General features: G+C 44.6%; 1 protein-coding gene across 3 annotated transcripts in view; it reads left to right on the plus strand.

Moving 5' to 3' along the window:
• Positions 1–894: 894 nt before the first annotated feature.
• Positions 895–24012, plus strand: part of MRAP2 (melanocortin 2 receptor accessory protein 2) — a 33668-nt gene continuing 10550 nt past the window's right edge. The window contains exons 1-4 of one of the 3 annotated variants that reach the window (XM_084889775.1): positions 895–1113; positions 7468–7631; positions 18173–18306; positions 21934–22033. In XM_084889775.1, the coding sequence (XP_084745901.1) occupies positions 18174–18306; positions 21934–22033 (233 nt within the window). In that variant the 5' untranslated portion in view covers positions 895–1113; positions 7468–7631; position 18173. The remainder of the gene's footprint in view (positions 1114–7467; positions 7632–18172; positions 18307–21933; positions 22034–24012) is intronic. The other 2 variants (XM_084889774.1, XM_084889776.1) reach the window with 2 other exon arrangements.

The following is a 24012-nucleotide window of genomic DNA, read 5'->3' on the forward strand; positions in this document are numbered from 1 at the left end:
GTGCCCATGCGCAGTGAAAGAGATGTCCTCTGGGGCAGAACACTTTCTCCCAGTACCAGAGGGACCTGCACGCTCATCTTCAGTTGTTGACTCAAAAGCCCTCTTCCCTGAGAGGCCACCTTGGCAACCTGATTTATTTATTTTTTAATTTTTATTATTTTTTATTTTTTGCAATCTTTTTTTATTGTTTAAAGTATTACATATAGTAGTAGTACATATCCCCCCCTCTTAATACATATATCTCTTCTCCCCCCCCCCCCCCATTGACCTGATTTTAAGCTGCTCCCACAGCATCCACATTCTCTACCTGTCACCAGCGTTATTTTCCCTACAGCACTTGGGGCTGTTTCACACATTACATATATCACTTATTCGTTATGTTTATTCCTGGATCCCCCCCTAGAATAACGGTCCAGGAGGCTGTATCCCGAGGGCCTAGATCCGTGTCTGGCACGGAAGATAGACTCAGTAAATATTGACTGCAAGTGAAGAGTGAGCCATGTCTGCCAACTTGAATGCACTTCCCGCCCCCTCCTATCCGGGGGCCCTGTTTGGGGGATATTGGACACCTGCATGTTATGTACCAGGAAGCAGGGGGAGAACTAAAACCGAGGTAGTAACTCAAGTACCACATTTTGGAGGACCCTGACCTTCACTGAACTTGCACCCAAATGATAAGGATTTTTTTTAAATAAATCTTATTCATGCGGGTGCCCTCCCTTTCACTCCCCTCCGTTATTCAGAGTTGGCCCAAGAGACCCACGAAGAGCCGGTGGTCAGGAATATTCTCAGATTTCTGTTCCTTTCTATCCAGCAGGCTCTGGCTAGGCTGAGTGTGAGGGCGGCTCCAGCAGGAGAGGGCTCTGCGGCGCTCCCCTCTCCGTGGCCTCGCACCCCGGGCTGGGGAGGCGGCTCGGCCCCGCGCAGCCTCAGCCTCGGGCGGGGCAGGAGCGCGCGTCCCCGCGGGGCGCAGTGCACCGGAGCCGGAGGGACTCCCAGCCCCAGGCGGCCGCGGCCAGGGCGCTGCGGGAGGAGGAGGAAAAGGAAGAGGAAGCGGCGAGGCAGCTCACGCACCTCCGAGCAGCTGCGCCCGTGGCCGGGGCGCTCCATCCGGTAACCGGGGAAGGGTGGGGGACTCAGAGTGGAGCGCTTGAGGTCCTGGCGGAGGCAGCCGGCTAGATGTGGGCTGGGGGTGGTGTTTAGTTTGGAATTTTGCGGGGAGGATGGTAGTGGGGTTGGAGGGTGCCCAGAGGGGAAGTGGGGCCTGAGTTTAAACCCTTCCTCGCCGCCCGCTGCTGACTCTCCCGCGGGAGGGTTGAGCACAGGCTGCAAGCAGCAGGGGCACTGGGGTTCCGGTGGGTTTTCTCCTCTTGGCTGAGAAGAGACGGTCACCTCTTCCCCGGGGGGTGAGAAAACTTTCTGCTCCCCGCCCGCCCGGCTCCATCCTGTCCCGCCGCCTTCGGGGCGCAGGCTCCTTGCAGGTTCCTTGCAGGCTCAGGCGGAACGCGCTGTCTGCGGGCGGGTGCGCGCCCTGCAGCGGGCAGGGTTCCCCGAATGAACCCCGCTGGACAGTGAATTCATTTTGCTTGCACCGGAGAGCTGGCCCGCAGGCCGTGGTGCTGATGAGAGAGAAACATCGGGTTCCCTTCCCTCCCGGTGCCATCCTCTCTGCGTAATTCATCACGGAAGACAGAGGCGCCCAGTGAGAAACTTGTGTGGAGGCTTTGAGGTTTCCCCAGCGAAGGTAACACGAAAAACCCAGCATCCCCTGGGATTTAATCCGAAGGCAACGGAACACCCCACCGTGCTCTGAAGGCAAAGGGAGCTGTGGGCGCGTGTCTACGCTGCTCCGAGGAAGGGAAGGGGACTCCTGTACCTACATGAACTCTTAGAGGTGAAATGCGGTTCCCAGCGGAAACCCCCAGGGAACAGAGGGTCTGGAGAGGAGGGCTGTGAGCCCAGGGCTCCTCAGGTGCCTCACCTGGGGCGCATCACCCAGGAGGAGGTCCTGAAAGCAAGAGGCCACCCTGAGCTGGGGTCCCCGCGCACCACATAGGGTTTTGTTCTGATCAGCAAGATCCTTCGATGTCTATGGAAGATGAGGTGATAGGAACATGCAACAGGAGAAAGAGTAGCTTCTGTTGATTTCTTTTCAACTCGGGCGGGCCAGCCCAAATCCTGCAGGTGGGCTGGATTGTGCAAGGCCCCCCAGTAACAGGCAATCTAGCCCGTGAGAGCCTTCGCAGTAACCTTAGAGCAGGCTTGTGAGAGGAGAGCAGAGCCGGGGGAACTTTTCAAAAGAGGGAAACATGACTTCGTGGCAGCATTCCAAAGTAAATCCTTAAAGAAGACAGGTGGAGACCACCTCAGAAAGAATTTATGAAGACAATTTATGCCAAACTAACGTCTTTCTCTTTTCCAGCAACCAGCTAGCTGGTCGGTCGGTAGCTAGGGGACAGTCATAGAGCCATTGCTTCTCACATGTGGGTCCTGACTCATTGGGGGTAATGACATTCGTGTAGTGAGTCACACCAGCATTTTTTAAAACATGAAATCATTAGAAAGGAAGAGAAAATCAGAGTGCATTGTATGTGTGCAACGCTAAGTACTGTTTTATGAATCACCTTGTGTGTTCATTCTTTTGTTATTATTATTTTTAACCAAAGGCCCCAGGGATAGGGGACCGAGGGAGGGGGAAGGGAGGAAGTGAGGCCTCAGCCCCACAACCCCTCCCTGTGTGTGTTGATCCTGCTGCCTCTGCTTGGGCATGCATACTTATCCCTGGCTGCCCCCATTCATCTTCCAGGCTCACCCCACTCTGCCCACAGGGGCGGGGGTCACCATCTTTTATCTTGCAAATGACATCATCAGCACATTTTGGAAAATGTAACCTTCTTCCTCCCCGTTTCTCTAGACCCCCAGGTGTGGAGGTATTTTGCCATCAGAATTAATCTCTAACTCCTTTATGTTTAACCTGTTACTGTAAGGGTGTGATAGCAACTTAGCGAGGTTCTTTCTAATACACGGCAGGTAGGTCGGTCCCCTGGTCCCCTTTGGTCCTCACAGCTGGGTGGCTGTTATTATTTACATTTCACAGAGGTTCCCAAAGTAAGGAACCTATAAAGCCACGGACCCCCCTCCCCATCATGGACGATCTCAAGTGTGTCCTGCTTTTGCAAAGGCATGTGACAAAGTTTTATACTGCCCCTAAGGATGAGGAGAGGGAAGACTGGAATACAGGAGGTCTGTGCTTCTCCTTGCACCTCTTAGCATCTACAAACCTAGGAGGGTACTCTGAGGAGACTCATTTTACATCCAGATAAGAGATCTAACACTACAATGTTGAGCTCACATTAGGGTTGAAAGTCTAGTTCCACATTTAGATTCAAAGGATCAGTGGGGGTTGAGGGGCTGGGTGTAAAGGGTGATGGATTAAGAAGGGAGAAAACAACCCATAGACATGAACAACAGTAGAGTGATTGCCAGAGTGAAAGGAGAGTAGGGGGAGGTAGAAGAGGGCAAAGGGGGGCTAACTGGTGGTGGAAAGAGACTTGGTTTTGGGTGGTGAGTGCAGGTGATGTGTGATAGAGTTGTATACATGAAATCTGTTTGGTTTTTCAAAAGGTTATTACTGCTTTCAGAGAGTAAGGGAGAGGGAGAGAGAGATAGAAACATTAATGATGAGAGAGAATCATTGATTGGCTTCCTCCTGCACACCCCCTCCTGCAGACAGGCATGTGCCTTGACCTGGAATCAAACCATGACCTCCTGGTTCATAGGTTGGTGCTCAACCACTGAGCCACACTAATCAGGCAACACCTATATGGTTTTATGGACCAGTGTCACCCCAATAGATTTAATTTAAAAAAATATTTTTTAAGTAAAGGAAGGAGTGATCCTGGTGAGTAGCACTTTGTGTGAGAGAGAAACCCTGGGTGTTTCAATGGCCCACCAACTTCTGACTGAAGTACACAAAATGCGAAGTAGCTGCTCCATAGCAGACAGGGGTTGCAGTGATAAGGGCAGGTCTTTTAATAGACATTTGTATGGAGCTTATTATGTGCCAGGCACAGCTATGAGTGTTTCACCATTTTATCTCCATCCCTGTAACAATCCCATGAGAATGGAATATGATTGGCACCATTCCCATTTATCAGATGAGAAGGTGAGGCACAGAGAGGTTGAATAATTTGCATAAGATTATGTAACTAGTAAGCAGTAGAGCTAGGATCAGAACATTGGAACCTGAGCCCTTCACCACTGTCATCGACCCCCAACCTGTGTGTGGCATTTGGATCAAAGGAGCCCAGGCCCACTTTACTCAGTGACCAGTCTGGGTGGCCCCTTTGCAGAGGACAGGGACCCACCTCAGGGCATCCAGAGGAAGGTGTCCTGGAGGATGAGGGTCTGACTACCAGGCCACATGTGGAACAGGGAGCAGTTAACTTTGCAGAAAGGAGCCTTGGCCAGTTACGAGGCCAGTCCTCAGACACTCCAGGAAGAGGAAGTAGAAGGAGACCAAAGCCCACGCTGGGCCATCTTCTGTCTCTCCTGGGAGAGGATTCCAAACTGCATGAGGATTTTATGTTGAATTTGATGTTTCTGAATGTCCCTTTCAATACTCAAGTTCCTTCGTTTAAGAGATATATGACAAAAGTGAACTTTAAAAATAACTGGAAATTAACAGGCTATTCTAAATATTTGTGTTTATTAAAAACAGGATACTTAATCAAAGTTTTGACTAAAGCACTTAAGTGAAATGGGAAAGGAAAGGACCAGACAACCAAGTAGAAATTTCAGTGTAAATATTTGAGAACTTTTTTATAACTCCCAAACCATTGGTCATTTCAAGAATATGAAGATGAAGAGAGGATTTCTTCAAAGGGATCTTTTGTTCCTTCCTTTATCCCAAACCTATTGTGTGTGTGTGTGTGTGTGGCGGGGGGTGTGGCTATTGTGGGACCACTAGTTGAGCTGTACATGTGTTTCCTGCATTGGGGCTCACCTGGTGGCCTGGGCTGCAGGATCACCTCCTTCCCCAGAGTTTGTTGGGATAAGGGATGCTGAGGATGTCCTGGAGACCAGGTGGGGGACCATGTGGGAGAGGGGGCTAGCCCAGGGCCACTCTAAATTTAGCCTAAGGGCAAGGGCACCCCAGCAGCTAGAGTTTCCAGAAATCTAGACGTTAAGGTAGTGAGTGAGCAGTCAGTTGAAGGACAATGAATATCACTCAAGGGCCCATAAATAGTGTGAAGACAGCACAGTCTTGTCTGCTTGCTTTGATCTCAGAGGGGTGAGAAGCTGCATAAGGTGGAGATAGAGAACCGAGGTTAACTGTCCCCCAAGTCCTGCAGCGGACCAGCTGCTGCAGGACCGAGCTGGCATTGGGCAGGTTTTAGTGTTATAAGCGGGTTGAAGTTTCTTTTATTTCCAGACTGCACATTTTAGTTCTTTGGGGACTTTGAAGTGGTTGCTTGAGCAGAAAAGTCATGGGACCTTTTGTGCAAGCGTGTTCGTATGAGGGCAGGGAGGATGCATTGAAAGGGACAGTGGAAGAGAAAAATGAAATTATTGATTCAGTCCCACACATGTGCCAGCTCAGAGGATGGATTATGCATGCTTCATTTGAAAGAGTGAAGAGTAGCCCGGCTGGTGTTTCTCAGTGGTGGAGCCTCAACTTATGAACCAGGAGGTCAAGGTTCAATTCCCAGTCAGGACACATGCCTGGGTTGAGGGCTCGGTCCCAGAGGGATGGGCATGCAGGAGGCAGCTGATCAGATGAGTCTCTCATCATTGATGTTTTTATCTTTCTCTCCCTCTCCCTTCCTCTCTGAGATCAATAAAAAAATATATTTAAAAAAAGAAATAGTAAAGAGTAGCAGTGTGTTTGTTGGATGTTACATGTACTTCAGACAGTGGTAGATGGAGGGGTAGGGGCATGTAGAGTGCAAGGGGTCACGCTTCAGAAGATAAAGGCACCGTAAATGTTTGAAAGAAAACACCCCATACAATTACCAGGATTCTCCAGTGGACATCGGTCTGTTGTTCGTGGTTGAACACTTTCTCACACGATTATCATATTCCCCAAAGTCATAGCTTATCTTCAGACATTCCCATAGCAAGCGATCGGAATAGAAGTTGTTGTTTTTTCATGGTGAGTCCAGGCTTACAGGACATGTTCAAGGTTTGCTTACTTTGGAGGCCAGCTTTTAGACATTGGTCATGTTATTTTTGGCTTATTTTAGGGTGCAAAGTGATTTTTTTCCCCTTGACTGAAGCATGAGAAGCGCTTAGTCTTGTTGGACAGAGAGGAAAATGTGCACTTTTGCTTCTTCTTCCTTGCAAATGTGATTCTTCCATCCATTATGGTGAAGTAAAAAAAAAGCAGAAATTGAGAATGTATGAGATGCTAATGTCAGGGATGTTAAAATCTGGCTTTAATTGCTGCTTTCATTTGTTTCCCCAAGATGTATGCAATTTTCGCCTGACTAGAGAACACAAGTAAATTTAATGACCCTTCAAGGGAAAATATAAGCTTCAAATAATGATTCTCCTCCAAGGCGCCTTTGTTTTCCTCATGTATGGCCTTGTGAACAGCAAAAAAACACCGGCTGAAGGCAAAGGCAGGGCAGGCTGAGGGGGCAGCTTCCTGCGGGCTGGCTCTGAAGTTGCCTGATTGATAAAGAAGAAAAAATAAGAGATGATGAGCGTGGATGAGTGGTTGTCAACATAACCTCTTTCTCCTAACCTTTGTGTAGATTTTCCCAGCAAATGTAATTCTGTCGGGGGGTTAAGGGGAGAGAAGTAATTATAAGACGAAGATCTGGAAATGGTATCATGTAAACCTACCTCTATTCCTGTCAGAGCCTCTCAATGTTCCACTAAACGACCCCAGCACGAGAGGAGGGTGCACCTGTGCTTCTGGGAGTCCGAAGCAGAGGCCAAGCCTCCCAGAAGCAAGTGTCCGAGTACTATGTTCATCTGGAATAGTCATTTGATTTTTGCAGCTTGCTCTGTAACACAGCTTAATAAAAAAAATAATCCTCCAAGTCTTCTCTTAAAGTTGGTGCTCCAGGAGAACATGCCAGATATGCTAGAGGCTTTGGGGTTTCTTTGGCATCCTGAGTCCTAGGCAAGCAGATGGGGGGAACCCCTTTCTGCCCCTCACTTTGTAAGGCCCCCTCTGCTCCCTCCTGGCCGGACCCCTTCACGCACGCTGAGGAGCCCAGGGTGCCTGCCTGCTTTCACTCCGCCAAGCTCTGGTTTTCTTGTATTCAGGGCTTGTGCTTCGCAGTGGGTGGAGTAGGTGGAGAAACTGTGAATCCCGGACCCTAGAGGATAAGATAATCATCAGAAAGTGTAGCTTTCCTGCTGCTCTGTCTCCAGCTCTTAAATAAATCACCACTTTGATTTAAATTTTCTTTTCTGTGCAAGAGAGATAGAAATGCCCAATTTCTCTCCTTTTAGCCTGGTTGTCAAAAGAATGACTCCGCTCTGGGCTGTGAAGAACAGTGTGTGCTGCCTGGAGACAGACACCGTGAGCAATCACTGCGAAGCAGGCTTGTTTACCAGCTCGTCCTCTAAGCATTCAAGAGACTGTGGTCTCACTCGCCCGAGTCTTATTGTTCCAGGTATTTCATAAAACGACACTAATGAAAATGGAAAGGGTGTTTGTTTCCCCAGTATCAGTAAAACGGTAATGCACCTGGCTATGTATTATAGCAGCTATGCACATCCCTCTGAAGGTTCAGGGAGAGGCAAAGTCAGATCCATAGGCAGTCTGATTTATATTCTCTCCTTTATTAAAACGATTCCAGTAACCCGTGTGATGGGCTTTCAGAGAAGGGAGAGGGTCCTCCTGGGCTGAGACACCTGAACAGGACCCCATGGGACAAGTGGTGACTGAGCCCTACCCTCAAAGGAACATAGGAATCTGGAGAGGAGGGGGAAGCCAGTCCGGGCTGGCAGGCGGAATAGAGTGGACAAGGGCTCAGAGGACCATCTTTGAGGTCCCCTCCCAGGATCCTTTGCCATAATGAGCCCTCTCTTTCTTAACGAGCCCTTTGTACCTGTTGTCTGTTTGTGTCATCAGGCTTTTGTGCTGCACCTTAACCTGTGTGTGTGTGTGTGTGTGAAGTCTGAATTCTTTGGGGTTACTGGCCTTTACTTTTCAACTTCCATGAAATGTTTTCTAGTTGAGCTCACAGTGTTTAGAATATTTTTGTTGGGCTGAATTAACTTATACTAATCTTAGCATGCTTAAAACCAGTGCTCTTTATCCTTGAAGTACATGTTGATGAGAATGTAATAAACGTATTTGTTGAAGCTGGCATATCCTGGGGTAGATTAATGGCATTCTGAAAATGGTGTTCTTACCAAAAAATATATTTGTTGTTTAGTTATAGTAAGAGTGATTGGTATAAAGGAAGTCATTTTTAATGGACAGTTTATAGAATCAGCTTATCAAAGAGGACATTGTTATTTTAAAAATCAATTCTAGCAGCTATATTACTTTCCCAGGGCTGCCATAATAAAATACCAAAGACGGAGTGGCTCAAACAACAGAAATTTATTTTCTCAGAGGACCGTGGCGGCCTTCAGCACCAATACTCTCCCTGACGTGGAGAAGGGTGCGTCTCTGCAGCCATGGCAGAGAACTGCTTTTCCGGGAGAGGAAGCCCCTCAGGGGCTCTTGGAAAGAGCAAAGCTGGATCCTTGAAGGCGGCCGTGGAGGGAGGCCGCACGGGGAGGGCTGTCTGGCTGTCCCAGCACCGTTTTTTTTCTCACCGGGGGTGGTCCTTTGTTTGGAGGAGCTCTCAGTTACACCCCTTCCAAGTACATTAGTCAAAAAGTACTGGTTTTTAAATTATGTTCTTTTTTAAAACAATTTTTAGAACTTTTAAAATATGGATACTATAAAATGTACCATTTTTTAAGTGTACCATTCGGTGGCGTTAAGTATATTCACTTTGTTGTCCAACCATCACCACTGTCCATCTCCAGAACTTGTTCCTCACCCCAGCCTGAAACTCTGAACCACCGAACACGAATGCCCCAGTGCCCTCCCCCCTCGCCCTTGACAACCACCACTCTACTCTCTGTCTTTATGTAATTTGAGTAGCCTAGGTGCATCATTTCCGTAGAATCATGTAACATTTGCCCTTGTGGGTCTGGCTTATTGACTTAGCCTAATGTTTTGAAGGTTCACCCATGTTGTAGCATATGCCAGAATTTCCTCTTTCTAAGGCTGAACACTATCCTGTTGCACGTATATACTATGCTTTGTTTATTCATTCATTTGCCAGTGTACCTTTGGATTGCTTCCACCTTTTGGCTATTGTTGTGGGGATTGTACAATAACTATTGAAGTCCCTCCTTTAATTTTTTTTCTCTTTAGGTGTATATCCAGAGTTGGAATTGATGGACCATAAGATATTCCATGTTTACATTTTTTAGTAACTGCTCTACGGTCTCTCATAGCAGCTGCATCCATTTTACATTCCCACCAGCAACACATAAAGGTTTCCATTTCTTACATCCTTGCTGACACTTATTGTTTTCTGTGTTTTAGAATTTTATTTTAAATAACAGCCATCCTAATGGGTGTGAGTTATTTCACTGTGAAGCACTGGTTTTTGATAGTTGGTCATTGACTCAACTCTAGTGCTTTTAAACAAACACCCATTCACTGAAGATTCAGGAATAGAGCAAACGTAAATGGACAATTTTGGGAGTCCAGAAAACCTAGCTATGTTAGAGTGGCTGACTTGAGATTCCAGTGGTGTCCTCAACATGCCTAGAATTTTTTGAAGTCCAGACCAAGAAAAGCAAGATCCATAGAAAGGCAGGCGTTAATCAACCGTGTGACATTTCTGTGGTGGGGACCTTAGCCCCACCGTGGGAATGGCCTCACTTTGTGGCTGCAACAGGACATCTGTGCGGGGATATGAGACGGACAGCACAGCATGTAATGGGGTAGCTGAGTAGAGCCCTGTTTTATTACATAGCTCCTTTGCCCAAATTCCACTTTCACCAGCTACTCTTCTGATCTTAAATTTTATTTTCTAGACTGTGTAAAGTATGCTCTGGTCCACTTGGGCATTTTACTCCTTATTGTAATTCAACAAATTGACGCTCCGGTCGTAAATCGTTCTGCTATGCTTGGTCAGTGTGACTCAGTTCATGAGGGCTTCCTCACATAGGGGGCTGTGAAAGCCCAGCTTCCCAAATCCGCAGGGCAGGGCTAGGTGTGGCCACTGGGGGCAGTGCGCCTGCTACCCCCACACATATCTCAGTCATGCCTCATCTCAACAAGTCCCAGGAAATCCTTTCCTGATGGAGGTTTTACAGTGTGTTTTCCCTGTGTGGGCAACTGAAGCTTCTGATAGAATTGGAGAAGTCTGTCTCGGGTTCAGGGTTGGGAAAAAGAGTGAAAGAAGATAACGTTGTGGCTACTCCGCGTGATAAGAAATTGATTCAGTAAGTATTCATTGCTCATGCACTGTGAGCCGGGCCTTGTGTGGATTGCTGGGAGTACTGCAGTGAACAAGCAGGGAGGCCCTGCCCTGATGGAGCTTATGGCAGAGAGTCAGGAGGACAGAGGAGGCCGCTAGAGGATTGGTCTGTGCAGTCCTAGCATAGCCTGTGCCATGCGGCATATTGCAAAGATCTGTTACTGTCTCCAAACATCTCCAGAGGCTCAAGGGGCAGTCATTGTGTTCCAGCCGCTGGTTGTTCATGCAATCACCATTGGCTGAACTGAGCCAGGACGTGGGACAGAGCCAGGAAACAGTAACTTTAAAAATTACTTTCTGGCCTATTGACTACTGTATAGGTACCCAGGGCATTATTGGAGAAGGTGAGTTAAGGAGTCTCGAACCCTTAATCTCTAAGTTGCACAGCTAGTGGAAGGAGTCCCACTCATTGTCTCTCCATTTCAGGCTTTGGGTGAATATTTAGCTCCATGAAATATCGAGTCCTTTTTCTGGTTTTGGAAGTTGTCCTTCTATTGGCATTGATTCTGATTTTAAGACAGAGGAATTGTTCAGGCTTGGGAGCACTTCTTGTTCCACATTTAGCTCCTAGAACAAGTAGCTGCTGTGCAGTGACGTGGGAATAGACAGGAACACGCACCTACAATTTCTTGGCCAGCTGTCAACCGCCATGTTTTTGAGGCCTTCTGGGTAACTGAGCGCCTTCTCGGAAATATCAGGGAGTGGCATGAAAAAGTTGATAGTGTATAGAGCAAGCATGTCAAACGCTTGGCTTGCGGGCCATAGGCCTCATTTGAATAAACTCGCAAGCCGAGAGTGTAGAGAAATTTGGGAAGTATGTCTATTTGCAAGGGGAGAAGGAATCCAGTGTGTTAGTAGCCCGAGTGTCAGACCTCTTTAATCAGAGGAAGTCAAAGTGCACACCCGTGACAGGAGTTTCTGACTTCAAATAGATTCACAGAAAAGGCATCTGCAAAATTGAGAATTGAAGTGAAAAGAGCAAGTAGAAGGTGGTGGTTCACAGGGAATCTGTAAAAAGAAGTAAGCTGGGGAAGAAGACGGGGTCTGCGTTTTTAAAGCACTGCCCTGAGAGGAGATTGCAAAGGCTCTGACGTTAGAGGCTCAGGCATGGTTCTTTGCTGGGGTGTGTTGCCTTGTAGAAACGCTTTAGGATTATCCAGCTGGCTCTGAGCTAACCATTTGCCCAACTCAGAATCTTGAAGCTTCTCATTTGATGCTTGTGTGGCCCTTCTCTCTTAGACAGAGGTAAGCTGGGTGCACTGTGAGCTCTGATTTGGGTGCCTGGTGACATCGCCATGGGATGAGGGGATTAAGCCCCTAAAGCTGTGACTCTGAAGTTCCAACCTTGGCCTTCTCAGCCACTAGAGTGTGGCCTGGTGGGACGTTACCTTTGGTTTCTCAGATGCCTTTGTGGGAGAGAGATTGGGTGATGGATCATGAGGGTGACATCTCTGTGTTGTGCTAGGTGACATCTCACTGTTGTTTTCAAGACTCTGAGGAAGAAAGAGACAAGAACAGGTAACTAATGAGACTTTTATGGCTCAGCCCAGGGCAGAGGTTGGTGTCCTGGGTGGCACGCATACTTCTGGAGTTTTTGAATGGAAGACAAAAAAGATAGAATAGCACTGCAATAGAGAATTTTGTTCTGAAATCTAAATAGGTCTTTAGGTCTTCTTCCTCTGTGCAGGCTGGTCACCGTGGGTCTTTGGGTCTGTGGCATTGGCTGGGAGCTTCTGGGCTGCCTTTCTGGGTGCTCTTTCTGTCTGTGCTGGGGTGTGTGTACGTGCGTGCACACACACTCATTTTTCAGGGGTTATGGGCTCTTCTGGATTTGCCCTTAATGTCCTGTTCATGAGGTGGCAATCACTGGGAAAACAGCTGCTGATGTTTACCCCTTAAAATGGAAATAAAGGTTGTCTAAATCCAAGGCAACAGCCTGCCTGATTGGTGTGTGTACCCATCATAATCCACCAAGGATATTGATGAAGAGCCTTTATTCACCCCATAGAAGGTTGCATTTCCCAGGACATCTCACTAAATTGGGGAGATGGAGAGCATTGCTTGACCTGTGTCTTTAAGAAGTATAGTGCTCAGGAGTGCTGTAGGAACCTGGGTTGGAGAAGGAAAGACTGGATAGTCCGAAGAGGGAAGAAAGTCCTGGGGCCATGCATGGGAGAAGGGGTGATGTTTACGTAGCCATGACAGTTGTCTGGGGCCTGCTAATCATGTTCTTTCCTCCTGGATCTGAGATATATTTGTATCCCTCTCCGCCCCAGAAGTTGGCCTAAAGAACCTCATATACAGGTAGACTTCCTTTTCAGCTGTGGCCTTGAGATGAGGTGGTAACTTTTCATTATTATTGGCAAGGCTGCTGTCAGCTTCTCAGAAGAACAATTAATCTCCTTTTGCTGCTCCAGGAAGCTTGGTTAGGATGTTTCCTCTTGAAGAATTTATTTTTAATGATGCTGATATCATGGATCCAACATCCTGAAAATATGGGAGAAGCAGAGGCGCAGAGGGCTCCTTCAAGTGCTGCATTTCCTGTTTGCTGTGTTCAGGAGAGAGCAGCTGTCTGCCTCTCAGCACCCGCAGGCACAAGTATACTGGTGCCAGACGACCTTTCCCTCACTGCCTGTTGTCAGCCAGATGTTCCTGGTGAGAATATCAGCCTCTGGGGCTGCTACCCAGACATGCTGGCAACTTCTGAATGGTGACACAGTGACAGTTTACATTTCTGCAAAGCTCAGAAAGGCAGCCTTGTTTTTGATAACGGATGTTATACAAAGCATGGCCTTGCTAAGACTCCTGCTTGCTGGGTGTCACTGTGCAGTTGGCCACCTAGCTGGTTACTCTGAGGCTTGGGTGAAAAACATAATGCCTTTTGCAAGGGTGCGAGGTGACTGCTTTAAAGGAGAGGCCAGAGGTTCTGTCCTCCAAACCTGTCTCTGAGAGGGGAAAACAGTGAAAACAAAACCCTCTGCTTTTATGCGAAGGCTGCTGAAATGGTGGCTGCTGGGGAGGGGCTGTCTAGCCTTTCATTCCCGGAAGAACCTCTGATACTGTTATTCGCTCAGAACCTTTGACTCTGTTACTCACTCTCTCTTGTCTCCAGGTGCGTCTGTCAGTGCAAAGATCAGCCTTTCCATTTTCAGGGTCTTTGCAGATGTGACTTCCATTACATTTGGTCTCTCTCCATCCCTAAATGGCTCATTAGATGAACAGGGGTGGTGTAAGGAGGAGAAAAAGGAGGAATTAAATAGCATTTTCTCTAGGGTAGGTAAGTGGTTGATGTTTCTTGGGTCTGACTCTTTCACAGCTATATTTTATGCTCGTCCTTGGTCAGCCCTGTGAGGGGGGTGTCAGTGTTTCTTTCTGATCTGAGAGAGTGACAGGAAGACCACAGCTGGGGCCAGCAATGTGTGCAGATGTGGAGAACAGTATAGCCAGGGGGCCAGCAGCTGAGACAGAACATGGAAAACAATATCCCCACTTTATTTTCATTGTTTGATGTACTTTTGCTGTTTTTCTATTAACAGTCTTGACACTAGATGAAGCCTGGTGCTTCCCTCTGCTCAGCTTATTACATTGTCTGTAATACTGATTTCCAATAAAAATGATATGTTCAAGCCAGACTTCATCTTATTTCCCTTCAGTAAATAGATTATCACCATCTTTTTGATGGATGGAGCAGAATTCTAGGATGTACATGTTTCTCATGATAACTTTCTCAAGAAACCTGAACAGATGTCTTCTGAGTTATTTTTATTATAATTTTATTCATTTGTCTAGAACACATAGATCAATTGACTACATGGTGAATTCGGTAGAATTGGCTGACAGGGGAGTGGCTGATGTCTGAAGAACAAACCTAGGCTTTTCTGGCCCACATGAGCATAGCTTAGCTAATAGTAATAATAGTGCCGGCTTACTATTTATTGATCTTGACCTGGGTCCTGGAGAGCCATATTTTATACAATATCACATTTAAACTTTAATAGCAATCCCATGAAGAGGTACTGATACCACCTTCATTTTCCTGATGGAAAAACTGAAGCTCAGATCTTTCATTATTTCTTTCTTTCTTATTTATTTATTTATTTATTTATTTATTTATTTATTTATTTTATTTTTCATTACTCTAGAGGAGGGGTTGGCAAACTCTTTCTATAGAAGACCAGAAAATAAATATTTTAGACTTTGGGCCACACTATCTCTGTGACAACTCCTCAGCTCTGTTATTGTAATACTACAGAAGCCTTAAAAAATGTCTGTGTTCCAATAAAACTTTATTCTTAACACTGATATTTGAATTTTATGTAATTTTCTCATGTCACATAATATTACCATTCTTTTGATTTTTTTAACCATTAAAAATGTAAAAATCATTTTTTACTTGCAGTCAGTATAGGAGCCGGTAATTGGCAAGATTTGGGGATCCCTGATGTAGATGATGAGCAGAGAAGGAAGACTGGGTTGGGATGTGGTGGTAGGAAGGACATTCCTGCCAGAGGGAACAGCATGTGTGCAGGTAGCAGAGAGCATGAAGTGTTTGAGGAAATGCAAACAATGCAAGTACAGTTTGATAGGGAATGTGGCATGATCAGAGGAGACATCAAGGCCCAAGTTATGACCTTATAGGACATTTTAATGATTTTAGACTTTATCCTTAGATCAATGAGAAGGCATTAAAATAATTAGGCAAAGGAATGACAAGGGCAATTTTTTTTTTAAAGGTCATTGGCTGACATGTGGAGAAAGGATTGCAGTGAATTAGTTAATGCTGGACGTTGGACGCCATTTAACGCCTGTGGATCTTGACCCAGCATCTAGGATGGTTCAGGAAACCTGGAGAAAGGGCTGTGCATAAATTAAATAAGAGTTCAGAGATGAAACATAATTTTGAAAGGCATATGAGGGGGGGGAGGGGGTAATGAGGAGCTTGACTGAAAAAATCAAGTTCTCCTTGTCTCCAGACCCCTTGCTTTTTATTAACACAATTTATCCTAAGGCAAGGTGGAGATATACACATCAAAGTGTAGGGTTTTGTACAGAATCCATTGTCAGATTGAGGAATTGCCTTCAGGTGTTTGGCCAACAGGAGGCAATAACTTCTAGATTGAGATCCCCTGAGCTGCCTGGCAGCAAGTCATCATTTTCAGTTTTGGGGAAATGCCTTTAGCCATTCCAGCAGGCAATAACATATGTGCCTCACCCTTGTTGAGTCCCCAAGTTCCATCAACCTTTCGATGAAACTCTTGCAATTATGACATGCTGAAACTGGCTTCTGGCAGTTAGTAACAGTAGAAGCAAAAAAAAAAACAAAAAAAAACAAGCTGGGTGATCATGGTAGCTATTAGTGAATGTAGCCATACCATTTTCTGACAACAGCATCTTCAGACAGCGAGGATGAGCAGGTTTGTAGAGGAGGAAAATGTGGCTGGGAGAGACGAGTGTCTTGCCTGGTCACATTGCAAATGGAAATAGAGCAAAGATGAAGACCCTGGTCTTTTGGTGACTTTCTCTCTGTATGGTGTGAAATTCTTCTAACATTCTAAAATTGAAATTACGTTTATCTCAATCTGTCATTTGTCTCTGACTTTACAACTGTAGAGGTGGCTACTCCTGTCTGTCTCTCATAAAATTCTCATGAATGAGGATAGCACCTCTTAGGTTTGAGTCATTAGTTCTCATTTTCTGAGGAAATTAATTTTGTTGTTGAGGGAAATGACCCCTTGTTCAAATAAGAAAAAGGCTGAAGATGATACTGTGGGGATGGTTTTATATTATTTTTGTGCTGACATTAGACAGGGAGCTCAATACTTCTTTAAAGGTCAGCTTTTCTTAAAATCTGCATAGCTTTCTTTCCCAAGTGAGAATTGGCACACTCTCTTCCACCTTTGGAGGAATAATTCATCTGGCTGGGCCTCGGAGTCACACCAGTTCTGACACAGGCATATACATAACTCTGGCTCAGAGCACTCCATCTTTTGAACAATATAATGCCAAACAGTTGGAGTCAGGTGGGGAAGAAAGGAAGAGGAAAAAGGTGAGATGCATGCCTTGAAGCAAAAGGGTGGTGGAGATTTGCTTCAGCTTCTCGGGGGTTGTGCCCAATAGGTGGCAGTGGGTGACACTGACCTACGGTGTGGGCAGGAGAATGGGAGCTTCAGAAAGCTTTTGGTGGGTGGGCCCAGTGGTGGTAACTGCTCAGTGAATCGTGGTTTTGACTGGTATTTCATTCAAATCACTGTTATTTGTCACTTTGTATTCCTTCCACATTATGAGGGAAGGTCTGGGGTGTCCTGATCTGTGTCTCAAGTATTTCCTCCTATCCTATGTCAACTAGGTGTTTCATCAGCAGAAAGGATTTATTTGGGAAAAAGAAAGGCTTATAAACCAGAGCATGCAGACAGGGCAAGTCATGTGCAAGTTCTGGCCTGTGCCAATATGAAAGATATTTATAGAAGGGAAAAGGAGTAAAGGGAATGGAAATTAGAACCATAGAGCTTTACTACAAACACAGAGTTCTCTCACGGATGCTTCCATAAGACCTAGCTCCTTGCATAGATCCTAAACATTTATGTTTGCTTAAAGTGCCATTTAATCTTTATCATCCACAATTGACAATGTCTTGCACACAGCAGGTGTTCAGTATTTAATACTGGTTCTGTAGACCTGTCACCTTCGGCATCTATACTGCATAGTACAACCTCTTCTCTCAAAAAAGCTAGAATTTTCTAACCTGAAGTGTTCAGAAAGAAGACACTTGGGATATCCTGAAAACAGGACAAATTTTAGGAGGATCATCCATTTAGGATCTTCTTCCTTTATGCAACTTATGTTGTCCACTTCTCTTTTCTTCATCCCTTTTGACTAGACTTAGGTTGCATGTCTTTATTGTTGTATAGTAGATGCTCAATAGAGATATGCTGAGTTAGTTCACTCCTGATACTAATTTTATTTATTCTCTGTAAGCTCTTTTTTTTGTTGTTGTTAATCCTCACCCAAGCATATTTCCCCATTGATCTTTTAGAGAGAGTGGAAAAGAGAGGCAAAGACAGAGAGAAATATCGATGTTAGAGAAACATATTGATTGGTTGTAGGCATCCTACACAGGCCCTGACCAGGGCCCAGGCAATCAAGGTATGTGCCCTGACTGGAATCAAACTCGAGACCCTTTAGTCCACAGGCCTACACTCTATCCAACTGAGCCAAACTGGCTAGGGCTCTGTAGGCTCTTTACATATTCACTCAGGTATAGGTGATGAGCCTGAAGTTTCAGGCTCAGATGTATTGATATACTCTCTCTCTCTCTCTCTCTCTCTCTCCTTCCCTTCATTCTTTCATCAGTTATTGAAAGTTGATTACTACTATTGTATGTTCCAGGTATTGGGGTAAATTATGTGGTGTTGGGGGCAACAGCAAAAGAAGACATGGTGTCTGATATCAAATACATTCTACCCTAGTGGAGAGAGAACAGGAAATAATGGTCACTTTGTAGGATGTGTGGGCAGCCATTAGGGCCTCTCCCTGACCTAGTGGGTAGGACCTCCCTGAATGGTCTTCCTGCTAAGTCTCAAAGGTGGTCAAGAGCAGAGTCCCTGCGCAGCTGTGGGTGAATTAACAGGTTCTGCACTTGCCTTTCTCCATGTGCACAGGATGGAGATGTCTGCCCAGAGGTCAGTTTCTAACAGAACATCTCAGCAGTCTGCATCTAACTCTGACTACACCTGGGAGTATGAGTATTATGAGATTGGACCAGTTTCCTTTGAAGGACTGAAGGCTCATAAATGTAAGTCTTTTACTTATGTATTTGTCTTAACTTATGAAATCTCCAGTGATTTCCTGGCTTATTTATTTATTTATTTATTTTTATTTTTTTGCAGAACTCTCTCCTCTACCCCACAAAGTCCCAGAAAACACCCCCTCTAAACACAATGACTGCTCATGTGTGGTATTACATGAGGGCCTTGATGATTCCGAGTAACAAGGAATTGAAATATGGGGGAACATGAATCAATGTCAGTCTTAAACTGAGATATTGTATTAAAGCACTAACAGTTCCAGCTCTCGCAACTGTGTAAACATTTGGACCTTCAAAAATGTGACAGAAGTAGAATCTGGAACTATTCATTATGCAACACATGGTCATCGACATTTTTCAGTCTGTTGGTTTTTCTGGAACTGGACCTGGGAGAGCAGTCTCTGTGTATGTTCGTGATGATGGGCAAGAATAGCCTGTGATCATTCCTAACTCTGTGTTATATGACTCATGTGTCCGTTTATTGGACTGATTAGTGATCCAGCACAAAGCAAGGAAATACAGTTCTGTGAGAGGTTACTTCCGATTCCAGTCATAACCCAAAGCTGACTGTCCTGTGGGAAGCCTCTGTGTTATCTTTTTAAAAAAAATATATTTTATTGATTTTTTACAGAGAGGAAGGGAGAGAGATAGAAAGCTAGAAACGTCGAAGAGAGAGAAACATCGACCAGCTGCCTCTTGCACACCCCCTACCGGGGATGTGCCCCCAACCAACGTACATGCCCTTGACCAGAATCGAACCTGGGACCTTTCAGTCCGCAGACCGATGCTCTACCACTGAGCCAAACCGGTTTTGGCCTCTGTGTTATCTTAAGTAGAGCTGACATAACAAGCAGGAACTGCTGCCCACACCCAGGTCCTGTCCTGATGGCCCCATAAATAGTCCAGAGATGTGTGCTTGTTTCAGAATGAATATCTGCAGCACTACCAATATTTTATTAGGTTTGTAACTGGTTCAGATTAATGGGGCACATTAGGAAATATAAGACAGATTAGAATGGGGGATATAGATGTGGCAAAGGAAAAGCATTTGCTTGTTTAGTATTTCCTGGCCACTCCCATGCTGAGTGGCATTCATGATCCCTCACGCTGATTTGCTGTTCCTTGCAAGGAGGTCACCTTGAGGAGAAATTATTTCATTATGATGCATACCATTTAGAAGTCCCTTGGCCATGTGCTTCACCCTTTACTGTAATGCTCTCTAAGAAGCTCCGTCTCTAGGCAGGACGGAAGCTGCTGCTCATAGCCACTCTGGAAGGCTTCTCTTGGCTTCCTGAACCATGGCGCTCGTCAGAACCTCACTCTGAATCTCTACGCTGACTTCCTCCCAAGAAAGAGCGTTTCAGTGGAGACCAGGAGTTGTGGTTCTCCGTGTACCACAGTGCCCATGCCCATGAAACTTGGCAAAGAAATACAATTTCAAGAGAGTTTGTATATTCCCAGGGTGAAATGGGGCTCTCCATTCATCCCTGAAAGGGGTTTAGGGTAAGAATATACCTTGGGGTTGGGCCACACGCAGAGGATGCAGTACAGAAGAACTAAAGAAAATAATGTAAGGGAGTAGAATTCTATTTGAAGGGGAGTGTAAATAAGCAAAACTGTATACATGAGAAAGGAAAAAGGAAACATATTGTGATGAGAAACCTAGATGCCGCATTATCAACAGTTTGGAAATACTAAAATGCTAACCACAAAACCTCCCTGCTCTGCCCGCCTAAGACCCCTCCTATGCTGGGACCCTCTAATGCCCACATTATTGCTGCATTTTTTATCAGGGCCCTGGGGCCCTAGAAGGACAGAGGGAAGGATCTGGGCTGGGTGAATGACACCCTCTCCCACCTCTGCCCACCGTGGGTTTGGAATGCAGCTCCCATTACAGTGTGAAGACCGTCCTCCCAAGAACCCCTTCCTCATACACAGATTTTAAAAGTGAGGCAATGCGACTAGATTCACTTCTCAGTTGAATGTGATGCTGGTGTGTGTCGTTGTAGAATTTGCTTTGGTTCTGCAGGCAGCTGGTGAAGAGCAGGGTGCTGTCATTTATTTGTACAATGGTGTTGCACAGTCTGTGCCCCCATAATTGAATTGTTACATGTCATTGCACTTGCTTACATGTGTTTTTTGGGGACTTGTCCTTGTGTCTTTTTTAGGCCTCATTTCCTTTATAAGGCAAAGTGTACAATTTCTATTTCCTTGGCCTGCTGAACCCCAGGAAAGATACATGGGTTTTGCATCCAGAATGCTGACTATTCAGCACATGGTTGAATAATAGCTGTTAATCTTTAGGCAATAGTATTTGCAGAATGAGAGTATAAATTATACAAAGTAAACCGCTAATCTGATTTCTTTGCTTTAAACAAAATGGAATTAGAATTTAATTAGAATGCTTTTGCATTTATACATTTAGTGTCTAAGCCATCCATTTTTAAAAATTGCTAAGCATTCTCACTGCCTGCCCACATAGGTTGACTTCTTAGCATAAATCAGAAAATGTAAAATAATTCAGCTCAGTTGTCTCCTCCAGATTTGAGACCCTATTGTATTTGTGCCAGGGTCTGTAGACAGTCCAGTCTCATCCCTGTCCTAGAGACATACACTTGTGACTGTCTCCCAAGAGAGGGTCAAGGAAGGGCCCCTGTAGTGAAGCACAGACAAGAATGCCATGGGGTTCAAGGCCAGGAGAGAGCTCATCAGCTGGGGAAATCTACCCAGGAGATGGTGTAAGGTGTGGGTTTAAGGGTGGATGGACTTTCATCAGCTCTAGGTTGGGGACAGTTGTTCTAGCCAGGTAAAGGTCAGAGCCCCCGAAAAGGCATGGGGATTAGGAAGCTGTGGCTAGGATTAAGGTACATATAGGGACACAATTTCACACAAGTCTGATGTGAGACATGGGCTTTAAGGTTAGGAGTAAACTGGGAGAAAATAATTTAATAATAATAGCTGGCAAATGTAGGTTACCTTTTTTCAGATGCCAGGCATTGGGTAAAGTGCTTTATGTATGGAATCTTTTTTAACCTGGAGAAGTTTGGGTCTATCTTTGTTGAAGAGTTTTTCATAAGAGAGCAATACTATCAGAGCTGGAATAAAGCAGGTTCACACCCAGCTGCACAAGGAAAGCTAGAAGAGAACGCAGGAGGCCATTTGCATGTTCTCAGCAAGAGGCAATGAGGACCTCAACTATTCCAGCATGAACAGCAGTGGGGGAAAAATGGGTTGGTTTGAATCAGAATTCATTTAAAAGTGTATATTGCAGTTTTTGTTAAAAGTGGCATTTTCTAACTCAAGATACTTCAACGGAATCTTGAGGTCCTGGGTGGCCTATGTTCTGTCCTCAGTTCCTTTACTGGGAAATGGAAACCAGTGGTCAGTCAGGCAGAAGTCTCTCAGTGTTATCTGAGATGGGAACATGGAGGTGACCCAGGTTCTTCTCTCTCCCTCATCCCCACATCTTACCTGCCCCCAGTCGATAGATGGGTCAAGGTTGTCCCCTAGATTGTTGATGTACCAACAATCATTTAATGTACCAAAAAGTTCAGATTTCTTGACCAAGTTTTCAGCTCCTGTGAAATGCTAATCCCAGTATTCTCTGTTTTGCAGATTCTATTGTGATTGGATTTTGGGTTGGTCTCGCAGTCTTTGTGATTTTCATGTTTTTTGTGCTGACTTTGCTGACCAAGACAGGAGCCCCACACCAAGAGTAAGTTTGGACTGTTCCTAAATATCAATAAAGTTCCACAGGGAACTGAAGAAACAGAGATAATACCCAGGGCTGGGGGTTACTTCCAGGGATGGAGAGAGGGCTTGGTTATGAATAACTGCCTGCATCTAGGTGCCTGTGTGTGGGATCAGCCTTCTTCCTGGCCTCTTGCCTCTGGGGCTTGTTTTAGAGTGGAACCTTGTGAACCTGGGCTTCTTGGTTCCTTCTTATAGTTTAATGCTGATGCAGGCCTGATGTTTATGTTGAAATACTTATTAATTAGGATGTGTTCTCTGCTTAGTCCCAAGAGAATTTAGATGACTGGCCAGATTAACAACAGTGAAAAAGGACAATAACCACTAAGTAGGATGAAAACTAGTTTTTAAAAACATGCCAAGGAATAGAGAAATAGTTTATTTCAATAGAATATTCGATTGAATTAATCATTGCCAAATAAACACTGAGTTCAATGCTGAGTTTCCTTGAATCTAGGGTTAAAAAAAGAAACACTTCAGATTATGTGATATTCATAGCAGGACAAAGAATATTTGTGTTGGGCTTTGGATTTAAGGAGGAAATTATTACGTGGGTGCTTAGAGGATATTGAACAACATTAGAAGGTATTTGTTAAATTATGCTTTTCAAAAACTCAGAAATGTTTTGGAGAATTTTTTGTTCCAACTTTTTAAAAAGGGGAAATAAAACATAAGTTGAATACCATTTTAGTCAGCTCCAGCAGACACAGTAGCACACTAAAATTAGGTAATTAGAGCATTTAACGAAGGGGCTATTTATAAGTTGTGGCCAGGGAGGAGGACAACCCCACAAGATAGTACGGCATTGTAAGTTGGTGGTCTAGTTTCATTTTTCAGCAAGTATCTGTTCAATTTTCCCAACACCAATTTTTAAAGAGACTATTTTTATCCTATTGTATGCTCTTGCCTCTTTTGTCAAATAGTAATTGACCAAAATGATGTGGTTTGATTTCTGGTGTCTCTGTTCTATTCAGTCTGTCTGTCTATCTATTCTTGTGCCAATACCAGGCTTTTATATATATATATATATATATATATATATATATATATATATATATATATATATATAATGACTTTGTAGTATGGTTTTATATCCAGTATTATGATCCCTCCAGCTTTATTCTTCTTTCTCAAGATTGCTGAGGCTATTCGTGGTATTTTTTGATTCTATATAAATTTTTGGAATATTTGTTCTAGATCTGTGAAATATGCCATTGGTATTTTAATAGGGATTGCATTGAATCTATAGGTTGCTTTGGGTAGTATGGACAGTTTAATGATATTAATTCTTCCAACCCATGAACATGGTGTATTCTTCCACCTGCTTGTATCTTCCTCTATCTCTTTTTTCCAATATATTGTAGTTTTCCAAGTATAGGTCTTTTACCTCCTTGGTGAAGTTTATTCCTAAGTATCTTATTTTTTTTGTTGCAATAGTAAATGGGATTGTGTTTCTTTTTTAGTTCCTCTTTCTTAGAGTTCATTATTGGTGTATAATTACCATATTCTTATTACCATATTTCACTATATTTCACAACAGTATCTGTTGTTCAGTCTTCAGCCTGAACTTGAACTATAAAAAAATGTCTGGGTAAAGGGAACAGCTCTGTCCATAACTCAGCTATGTCCAGACATCAGGATCTGGAAAAAAAAATTAAATGTATTTTATATGAAAGGATACCATTTAATTGAAGCACATGGAGATATGTGATTGAGAATCTTACTAATAGACACTTAAAAAGACATAGACTTCCCGCTTTCTTTGTCCATGTTCTTATGGACATCTGCATATGTCTTTTCTTCTATTATATTGGTTCATGGATTTGGAAATATGATGTGGATTGCAACAGTAGTAAGAGAAGTCAAGTACAAACTCAGATTAGGGCACATCTCATATAGTGGTCAGGGAATAAATACATCTCATTATCTTCCTTTTCCTCAGAG

Source organism: Pipistrellus hanaki (assembly GCF_964339955.1).
Source record: "Pipistrellus hanaki genome assembly, chromosome: 7".
Lineage (NCBI taxonomy): Eukaryota > Metazoa > Chordata > Mammalia > Chiroptera > Vespertilionidae > Pipistrellus > Pipistrellus hanaki.